Below are 10,711 nucleotides of genomic sequence, written 5' to 3'. Positions count from 1 at the left end.
TATTTTCTTTTGATTGTTTTGTTTTGTTYTACGAGGGTTTAAAGTTCAAAGCTCATACAGTACTCCATGTGGGGACCTGCTAACCTGCACTCCTTTTAAATGTGATGAAGTTTTTTTTGTTTTATTTTTTTCTGTTGGTCCAAACCATGTGTGCCAAAATTGTATGTATATTCCTCTGTCAATGCTTTGAATATTAACAATGCATAAAAATATATATGAAAAAAAAAAAAGAAATCTGCCTTCGGATGCATTTCCATCAGACTCGAGGATGAAAAGAAAATGCGAAGAAGCTGTCAGTTTTTGTATCCCAGATGCTCCGGTTGTTCTTTTCTCTGCAGTTTCCAGGAGCTTTGGAGTGTTTTGCAGTGTTACTCCAGTTAAACTGTGACCCACTTTTTGTGTCGTTTCCAGTATTTTACAAACGCTCACAATAGAACAACCGCTTCGACGAATAAAAACGGCGAACGTTTAGTACTCGAAACCAAAAAAAACAGATTGAGAAAAGTTTGCTCCAAATCGAAAAGCTTGTGTTTTCTTGGTGTTTGTGTCGGAGCGTTTGCAGAAGGCCCAGAGAGCGAGCGATGGCGGCAGATGTTCTCACACAGCTGTGCAGAGATGCCAATCCTGTAACACAGCTCAGCAAAGGCTGGCCTCATTGGCTGATCCCAGCTCAGCCCCAGACACAACATTTCCTCTTTACAGCTGCTCTCGCTTCATAAGGTTTGTTCCTCCTTCCTTTCCTTCTGCTGCATCTGCAGATCTTAGAGCGACGAGCCGAAACTCCACTCCGTCAGTCCCTTTGCTCTCTCCTCACAGAGAATAAAACATGTCTTTTTTTCCTGACATCTGGAATTTGAAAGCACATGCAGTCATCTGCATGTGGAAAACAGATTAGGAGCTTTTTTTTTTTCTGCAGCGTTTCCCCCGTGGTTCTTCTTGATCTGATGCCTGTGAGATGAACTCAATCCGAGGCGGGTGCTTCGTGTCTCGGGTTGATCCTTTGCTTAAACCGAGGGCCACCCCTTCCTACCTCAGGCCTGCTGGGGAGGATGGTTCTGTCATCTTGAAGTGGTTTCCCACTCAGTCCAGACACTTATGCAAGGGCAACTRAGAAAAAAAATAGGCAAAGTGTTGTTTTTTTTTCTTTTCATTATCTATTTCGGATTAACACTTATATTTTAGTGAAGGTTCTTTCTGTCTTTGTGTCTGAATGTCCCAGGCGCCCACGCTGGTGGGCTTGCAGGTGAATTTCTGTGTTTCTTTAGTTTCTCAGATCGTTTTAACGCAACAGAACTCTTCCACCGACTCTTTATGGGGATTTTTCTTCACAATAAAAGCACCGGATGTCCGAKCTCGATTCTGAAAAAGTTGGGATTTTGTGGAAAATGTGAATGAAAACAGATTTGCAAATGACAGAAAAGTGTTTTATTCACATTGGAACACAGTAAATGCAGCCAAAAAAAAAAAATGTTGCTGCCATAAAATTCAAAATAACTTTTTTAAATTAAAAAATGTCCTCGTTTAAATGTTTGCTGTGTTTGTGCGTAAAGTACTTAAAAATAACTAAGTAAAAATATCTTAACAGAAAATGACTGATAAGAAAAGTACTTGTGTAAAAGTCACAAAACTGCTCACAGTAATCAGAAAAGTAAAAGTACTTTTACACACACTAAAAACGAAGCGTTGGATTTGCTTAATGAAAATGGTTCCATTAATGAAACCAGTTTGGTTAAATAAATTCACTTTTTTTTAGAGTGCATAAACAATTTTTCATGTTTAAATTTGTAGCGAGGTGTTAAATTTTAAAGTAAAGAAGTATAATTTTCATGTTTTCAATGTAACAAAAGTTTTAATTAAAAAAATATTTGGTAAAATCACCGATCCTCAAAAAAAAAAAAAAACACTTAAGTGCTGCACAAAAGAAATACTTCGATGATAGCTGTGGWTTTTTAAGATTTGCAAATCCTTCCAAACCTGTTTTTACTTACATTTTAACACAAAGTCGCAGCTTTTCTCGGATCTGCGGTTGTGAACTGGTTCATGTTTCAGAGGCGCTCATCCGACCCGAACACCTGCCTGTAGCCGTCACTTCTCAGCAGCCGCTTCCAAACGTGTGCCAGTGAAGCAGAGGTGCTGAGAATGCACGAGTCCTGGGGGGAGGAGCGTGATGCCCCGCCCTCACCGCTCCCAGGCCACGCCCTCACCTGCAGCACGGGCACAACCGAGGCCCACTGGTAAATCCTTCTTAACCTCTTGGCATGATCAGAAACCAGCTRCACGCCTCTCCCGCTCTGTGGGAGCTCTGTCATTTTCTACCAGACACACCCGACAGGTGACCTCTTCCTGGCTGTGAACACACCTGGACTTTGTTTTTWTAAACCCTTTGAATTGATGCTGCTTCTGTGTTTGACTTTGGGTTTAGTGKGTGGTGCCATGTTGTCCACATGGCCTTTAGAGCTTGTAACGCTTCAGTGTGTGATGTTACCATATGCCTTACATGTTTTCCAGGACTAATAAAAAAAGCCTAACAAAAACACAAAGTCAGGGAATGTGCTCTTTTATTTTTGTGCCTGACTTCATTAAAAACAATACAAAATGTGTGTTTGTACAGTTTAGTGCAGCTTATCGTAAAAACATTCGTTTACAGTAGAAACAAGTTTAAAACAACCCAAACAATGAGGGAGGGTCAATAAAACACGTAAAAYGACTGAATCATTGTAATTACAACAAGAAATATAAAAAAATACATAAGAGCTACATTAGTCCTCTCCCTGAGAAATGGATGGATTGATGATCAAATTTAAAACATTGTCAATAAARCAACAGGATTAAACGTGTCTCTGATGATGGCTAATCGATCCCATAGGAGCTCAAGACGTCAGACAACCGAGTCAAGTAGCTGGAGTCTGGGTAGCCCTTCCTGAGAAGGAACAAAGAGAATAATTCAGCTCAGCTTCACAGACTATCATCTCTGACCTGAYGCTCAGGTCACTCAGACCTGCAGTTCACTCACTGAGCTTTGCCTCCCTGTAAGCTGGTCTTGTGTGGGATGCAGTCCCAGGTGACCTTGGCCTCTGTCCCTTTTCCTCTCACTGTGAAGGTGAGTCCCTGCCTGAAGGCTCTCTCCAGCCTGGGCAGCAGCCGTCTCGCCGTCTCGCTGTCGGGAAGGAAGGCCTCGAATGTCCCTCCTTTAAACGGTTCCCCGGGGGACGGATGACCCTCCTGATGAGAGATAAAATGCAAAAACAAAGCCTTTCTAGATGGGGGCGGGGCCAGAGGGGTGCCACTCCCAAATATTTAACAAGTGGATGGGAATATTGGATTTTGTATTTGCATTTATATTTTGTTAAAGATTGTTCTCTGAACTACTGAAGTGTTAAAAATATTTGAATTATTGCTCTTTGTAAAATTAGCATTAGCAGTTAGTTGCATTAGCAGTTAGTAGCATTAGCAGTTAGTAGCATTAGCAGTTAGTAGCATTAGCAGTTAGTAGAATCGGAGTGTGATCATTCTTGTTACTCCACAACAAATTTCATCTGAATAAATCTTAAAATTGCAGAATTATAGTCTTTTAAAGTTAGCTGTGGTGGCCATCTTGAATTTTTGATTAGCGTTGAGGATTTGGTAAAGATTTCTTTCAGCTACTTCTACACTAATCTTCAAGTTTGTTTGTTGTGTGACATTTACACAATTGAGATRATTTTTTCTTCCGTACGTTTTTTGCATCTAATTCATTCCACAATTTTTGTGCTATTTTAACAATTTATATGCTATGACTTTTGGTATTTCAGTTTTTTATACTTTTTTTAGCTGTTTCACTTTTTTAGCCACTTTTTTGCCATTGAAAACGAATGGAGCTGTTTTCAACATCCTTAAAATCCTTTAACATGTTTCTAAACCTTTACAGCACCTTTTGTTCTGGTTTTGCTCTTCTTCACATTKTTGTGCTAACTTTAGCTATTCTTTTGCTAATTGTAGCTTTTTTCTGCTATTTCAGCTAAAATTCTGCTTCTTTCCGCTATTCTTCTGCTTTTTCCTGCTACTTTGTGCTATTTATGCTTCTTACAGACATTTTCTGCTATATTCAGCTATTTTCTGAAATGTTAGCTAATGTTTAGCTGCTATTAGCTAAAGTTGGCTTTTCTAAGCTAAATACACATTTTTGTAGCTATTACAATGTTTTTCAGTTAAGTTCAGCAAACTTGTTTTCTTATGCTAATTAAAATTCCAGCTACTTTTTAGTTGTTTTACTGAAAATTTTAGCTGTTTTAGACATTTTACTACAAATTATCACTTTTTTGTACTTAAATGAATTATTTTCTGCTCGTTTTACATTTTTTACAACATTTTCTCTATCTGGGTGCTAATTTCAACTTGTGGCTGCTAGCTTTAGCCTATTTTATGCCAATTTTAGCTGTTTTATGCTACTTTAACTACAGATCTGCTTCTTTCTGCTATTCTTCCACTTTGTCTACTCTTTGTGCAACTTTGTGCTACTTTGTGTTATTTATGTTTCTTAGATGTTTTCTGCTATATTTAGCTGTTTGCTGCAATTTTAGCTGTTATTAGCTAAACTGAATTTTTTTGTGCTTTTTTGTGATTTGTACTCCTTCTTACTGTTTTCTGTAYAGTTAGGCTTTTTTTTTACTTCTTTCAGCTTTTCAAAGTGAGCTAACATTAACACTTTTCCTACTGAATATTTTCAACTCAATTTTAGCAGCTTTCAGCTGAAGTTTTCAGCATGAAGCATTCACACTAATATTTTCACAGGAAATGCAAATTCTCTAATGTTTTGTTAGATCATTTTTCACTATCATCACACAATTACAGCTCAATATTTCKTAAAACAGTTAATTTAAAGTCACTTGGAACTAGCTGTGGTGGCCATCTTGAATTTTCTGAGTACTTTTTTTATTTGTATGTGGCCCCCTAAAATACACCTTTTTACACCTGCTAAAAAAAAGCTTAGCTCCGCCCCTGCCTTTAGATATTGCTTTTCACAAGGAGCCTTGTCGTTTTCTTTAACCAGAAAAAACATGGTGTTTGTCAGGTAAAATCATAAAAAAACATTGTTGTTTTTTTTAAAGAAAGTACAACGTGCTCTGTGACAGATATCAGATGAGGTGTAATCACTCACCCCTTGGATGCCATCAGGAATGTTGTAACGGATCTTGATAACGCCGTCTTTGTGACCCGGCAAACTCATGTGAAGTCTAGATTTCTTTATTTCACCCTGAATGCCGGCAGGCGTTTGCTCCGCCTCGGTACAAACTCTGCAGTGGGCGTGCCTCGTTTCCGAGCACTTAGAGCACATTAGAATCCCACACTTTGATCTGACTGGTGAGGTTCCAGTCTCCCCACAAACACACCTATAAGCCTGGCCTCCCTGATCTGACCTGGATTTGTCTGGAGAGTTCTGGACCCGTCTGTTTCTCTGTCCTGTCTGAGGAGTTTGTAAGTCTCGATTTTTGTCACTGGACAGGTCACCGTTCACCGGACTCGTATCTTTTCCTGTTGCACAACGAGGGATAACTGTTTCCATTTGTATATTGTCCATCACAACACCCGTAGTCTCCATAAAGTGGTCCTTCCTCACTGAAGATTGGCTAGAAAATCCAATAAGACCCTCCTTCCTACCAAAGTCCCCTTCATAGGTTGTTCTCCATTGATGATTGTTGGTTTTGTCTGTTTGAGTTCCCAGAACCAGCTGAGAGTTGTTCAGATGTTCACTCTGAGGATCATTAAGGGGTAAATGAGTGGCTGAACTCCACATAGGCGTAGAGGGACTTGAGAGACCGTGGTGTTCAGGTTCTCCAGAAAATACCTCCCGCAGCGTGGCAGCAACCTGAGAGCACATCTCCTCTTGACCAGCGAGATACAAAGCATTCTTAGATAGGTGGACGACGATCTTCTTGAAACGGCTTTTCACCTCAGAGCAACAGGCCTTTAAGGTTTCGTCTTCAGGGTTGGTGTCGCCCAGTTCTGACCAACGCAGCTCCTTCACAGAGAAGTCGGCACTAACTAGGGCGATGCGTTTTTCCAAATGTTCCTGACACCGCCTCACTTTGGACGAGTCGGCCCCTTTTAGGAGAACAGTCAGTTCCCGTATGCCTACCACAGAGCTTTCTGTCATCTGGACTTCAGAGGTCAGGTCCTTCACCCAGACACCGTAAACCTCCTTTATGTATTCCCATATCAACTTGGAAACGGTGATCTCTGCGTTATGGCCTTCCTGTTTGTCCTTCACAGCTTGGCTACTGAAGCTGGAGGACCTCTCTGCGGTTCTGACTGTGGACTTGCTGGAATCATCTCGGCTCTTCGGGACCACGACTTGAGCTCTCTGCTGAGGTGTTCCCGAGAAACTACTGGCTCGTTTCAAGGCGGATCCAGACCCGATGGAGGGACGTGAAACGCTCTCTGAAAAACTGGAAGGAGTAGTGCTCAAGGGGGATGTTGGAGTCTGGAGTTGAGGATCAATCATTCCTGTGCTAAAAAAGGGTTTAAACTGAGTGAACGCAGATGGAGTGGTTCTAAACAGGATGTCCTCTCCTGTGTTTTGGGCTCTGGACACCGTGCCACCAGAAATCTGAGTTGTTTCTGGCAACACATCATGGCCCAGCACTGGCCCGTGGTGAGGCTGTCTACTGGGCAATGAGTTTGGTCGGAAGGTGAAGTCAGGTGGTCGACTGCTTAATCCACCCAGCAATGAATCTTTAAACCGAGCAGCTAGTTTATACTTTGAGGTTACTTCATGTATTGATTCATAGTCGTCCGACTTATCTTCCTTTTCATCCATGGAGTCCACTTCCACAGGTGATGTTGAGTTCACCCTGGCATCCTCCTCCTTTTTATCGCTCTCTTCTTCGTCATCTAGAAGAAGAGACCTCTTGGCCTCAGACACATCTAAAGTGTTTCCGATAAAGTAAACATTTTGCTCATCTTCATTTAAAAGGAGCTTAGGAAATCTGGTACTTAAACTATCCATTGCTTTGCGTAGTCCCCCTTTGGGACACAGGATTAACTTGGGGAGGTGTTCTCGACAGATCTTTGTCTCGTTCTCCTGGTAAAGCCGACTTATCTCCGCTTTAGCCAGGTTCAGGCGTTCGTGTCCATCTTCCATCCTTGTTGCGTCTGCAGCTTGCAGGAACAAAGTGGTCAAGCCCTGACTCGTCTCGTTGACCACCTCCACGCCYCACTGGCTGAGGATTTGCTTGTATTGCTTTTTGCAGCGTTTCTGCAAATACTGGAAGATGTCTGCATCCAGGATGAGAGAGAAGTCCTCCATAGACGCAGCGGGAGATCGCGGCGCTGCACTGACTTCATCGGCGATAGCTTCCCAGTTGTTACCGCCGGGCGCCAGATTCTTATTTGAACGCGAGCTTTCCCGGTCCGACGACTTGTCGGTGTTACTCGTTTCTTTTTGTTCTCTTTGTTTATTAGCTCTGTTGCTCTGATCTTCTGACTCTTGAGACCAGGAACTGCTGGGGGCAGCTTGACGACTCGAGTCGTTTTCTGCCAGCTCTGGACCCCCAGGATGGCCAAGCAGTAGGGTCATAGCGGCCTGGACGTCCGAGTAGGAACCAGACAGCGTGCACGTTGCTCCAGAAGCAGTGCAGTCCAACTTGATTTTTGGATGGCTTGTCTTAAGTCTCGTCAAAGCTTCAACTCCCCCAGGAAGCTTGTTGTAGTCAACAGTCGCTGCTAAACACAAAATGACCTAAAATAAACAGCAAACAAACTGATAATTAACTCTCATTCTAACTATAATTTGTTATTTATTGAAATAATCGGAGTAAACATACTTGGTCAGGGTATAAACGCTCCTGATGCGTCGTTGCAGTCACTTTGTACTTCTTCCCATTTATTTCCAGGATGTGATGTTTGCGTTGAACTACCCTTTCGGCCACTGTGTGTGAGGAGTCATCGAAAAGAAATCAATCTCAGTCTGAAAACGCATCCTGACTAAACGGTTCTGCCCTGCTGACTTGCACGCGAGCGTTCCAGCTCCGTGTAAATCACTGATGACAGCAGGCAGAGCGCAACACCTCACTAATACAACTGTATGTAAACTGATGCATTGGAATTCATAAAACCTTTTTTTCTGTTGCTCTGAACAGARAGGATATTTAGGAAGTTGGACGTGTTTTTTTACACCAACACGACCCCACCGACCTGGGCTGTCCTCGAAGGTGATGAGGGCACATTTGGACTCAGTGGAGATCGTGATGGAGTCGATTTCCCCTCCGCCGTTTTTGGCTCTCAGAAAGTAAATTAARAACTTGTCTAACAGCAGGTTCTTGTCCACGTCTGGAGGCAGACCAGTCACCCTCACCGTCTTGCCCGCCTCTGCCATCTGCTGGGGGGATACAATCAGAGTGGGAGATCACAACTCCAAAACAAAGATTTGATCCTGCAGAGGCGAAACTACAGCATTTATATTTATAAAAGTTTAGCTCCTTTTAGGCATAGGATGCTATGACTTGTAATATTTGTCCTTTTTGAACTTTTGGAGATATTTAACTTTATTCACCCTCAGAAATACATAAAGACCACTTTGATTACTTCAAACCTTTTGCTGCTTTTACCTACTGTTCTGCTAATGTTAGCTTTTAGCCAGCCTTTTGCAGCTTTTAGCTACCTTTTCAGCTGATGTGTAGATAGATCCCTCTGTGAGATTATGTGGTAATGATGAAAGTGAAAGATGAAGACCCTCCTTCTCTTCTTCCTGCTTCTTTGTCGCAGATATATTTTTACTAAAATCAAAACATTTCTGCTCACCTCAGTGCTGCTTTACTCATCATTAACATTTCTGTGTATCCAAAAATATGCCATTTTTTTTACACGTTTCCCCGCCTGAACTTGATTTCAAACCCAAGGAAYCGAGTGTGTTTTCGTGGATGTATCAGGAGCGAAAACACAACAATCCAAGTGTCCGGAAGTGAATAAATCAGACACATCCGAACTCATCAAACACCACTAATAAGATCATTCTGTGTTTAATAAAATAATGTTTTTCAAATGCGATCCTTACTGACCTTGCAGACGCTTCACAGCAGCTTCTCTTTTCTCCCTAAAGTTCAAAGACCGTTCCTCTTTACGAGCTGTGGGAGAAAAGTGAAACCAACTTGAAGCACTGCGGTTCACTTCCGCCGGGGGGCGACAGAGCATCACCTGTGGGCACAATGGTGGGCACAGATAGACATATATTTTAAAGTTCTGTTGTGCTTTTTTTAGTTAAAAAAAAACACTTTTATTCTAATTTTTATTTTTACTTATTTTTTAAGCATTTCATTTTTACTTTTAAAGCAAAAATAAAGATCAACACTGGTAAACAATAGATGGCGGACTTGCATTGTTCCATCCGATGTCAATCACTATTACTAGCAGCGAAGAAGAAAGCTGAGTTTTCGTCCAATCAAAAGGCGCATTGCGACATGCAGCGCGCATGCGCAGTGAAGAAAACATTCCATGTGTTTTTTTCTACTAGTCCGGTCGGTGGAGGTCACAGGCTTTTGAGCAAACTGAGGTGAGTTATAACACACTGTATCTCCTGGGCATATAAAACAGTTCACTATTTTAGTAATTGTTGATGTGGCAATCATGATGCAACGACAAAATGTATGTTTCCATATTTAGTATTTTATTAAACTGAAAACTCGGACATGTTTCAAACACGAGCTACTCTGCATGTTCATCACCCGGCGRGCTACTAAAACACGATCCACACAAACCTTAGTTTTATATTTCATATAGCACGTTATAAGTTATTGATTAATAGCCACTCTGTCTACTTGTCTTAATTTGTCTGGATATACTTGCAGTCTCATGTTACGGCTAGCCGCTCAGCTAGCGCTAGCTATTGCTAATTTGGCTAACCCCCACAGCTTTGGCTGTCTAGGCCATTAACCAACTGTTCCTGGACAGAAGGGATTAAAGATGCGTTTGTAAGGATCCCTACAAAAGGTTAAGTGGTTTACACGGAGTGAAGGAGCTTGTGTTTGGGCTCACAAGAGTTTTTCTCTTTTTCTTTTTTTTTTTTTTCATTGTCTGCAGGAGGAGTTTGTCATCATGGCCAAGTTATTTGAGTCTATTGGGAAGCTGGGGCTTGCCCTTGCCATCGGTGGAGGTGTTGTGAACTCTGCCCTCTTTAATGGTGAGTCCTGGACTTTTACACATAGCTCTCTTCTATTAATATTTCTAGTCATGATGTATGTTAATGCATTTTATGTTAGTGCTTAATTTGTTAAATGATGGTCCTGGGTCTTTGTGTGAAGCTTGTGTTTCCTTAAACAGTTWAAAAAACATACATGTTGGGCTGCCTTCAGACATTCCTTTGAAAAATAGATCTAAAAGAATAGTTATTTTTTACTGAAATAATGCTTGAAACAATTAAGAGGGTCCCGAAACATCAAGGTGGGGTCCTGAAAAGATTTTCTGAATTAATTACATTTTTGCCTTAGTTGTTACAAATGAGTGAGATTAGTGTATTTAAAATGGATAAATGTAGTATAAAAATATTCTTACTATGCCCATGTTTAGTTGACCTGATACAAATGTTTATCATCCAAACATAGTTGGACACAGGTCTCTGCTACTGTTATTTTGTGGGTCAAAAGCTGAAAAGTTTMGGAACCACTGCACTTTGGTTCCCAAAGTTGGGCTTGGGACCCAATTATGGGTCATGAAGCACCTTGGATAATCTCCAGAAATC

At 41.3% G+C, this 10,711-nt stretch overlaps 2 protein-coding genes across 2 annotated transcripts in view; one reads left to right on the top strand and one right to left on the bottom strand.

Moving 5' to 3' along the window:
• Positions 1-2,375: 2,375 nt before the first annotated feature.
• On the bottom strand, positions 2,376-8,356 carry si:busm1-163l24.3 (uncharacterized; the record flags this gene model as incomplete). The annotated part of the gene is given in 5 exon segments (XM_014022689.1): positions 2,376-2,920; positions 3,014-3,222; positions 5,138-7,717; positions 7,803-7,906; positions 8,173-8,356. Coding segments are annotated over 5 exon segments (3,144 nt in total). The 3' UTR covers positions 2,376-2,850.
• Positions 8,357-9,435: 1,079 nt separating this feature from the next.
• phb (prohibitin) overlaps positions 9,436-10,711 on the top strand; it is a 5,812-nt gene continuing 4,536 nt past the window's right edge. The window contains exons 1-2 of the mRNA XM_014022711.1: positions 9,436-9,526; positions 10,054-10,153. Of these exons, the coding sequence (XP_013878165.1) occupies positions 10,069-10,153 (85 nt within the window). The 5' untranslated portion in view covers positions 9,436-9,526; positions 10,054-10,068. The remainder of the gene's footprint in view (positions 9,527-10,053; positions 10,154-10,711) is intronic.

This window comes from Austrofundulus limnaeus, unplaced genomic scaffold, assembly GCF_001266775.1.
Source record: "Austrofundulus limnaeus strain Quisiro unplaced genomic scaffold, Austrofundulus_limnaeus-1.0 Scaffold4, whole genome shotgun sequence".
Taxonomy (NCBI): Eukaryota; Metazoa; Chordata; class Actinopteri; order Cyprinodontiformes; family Rivulidae; genus Austrofundulus; species Austrofundulus limnaeus.
Note: the sequence above shows the minus strand (reverse complement) of the source record. Positions and strands in the feature narration are given on the sequence as shown.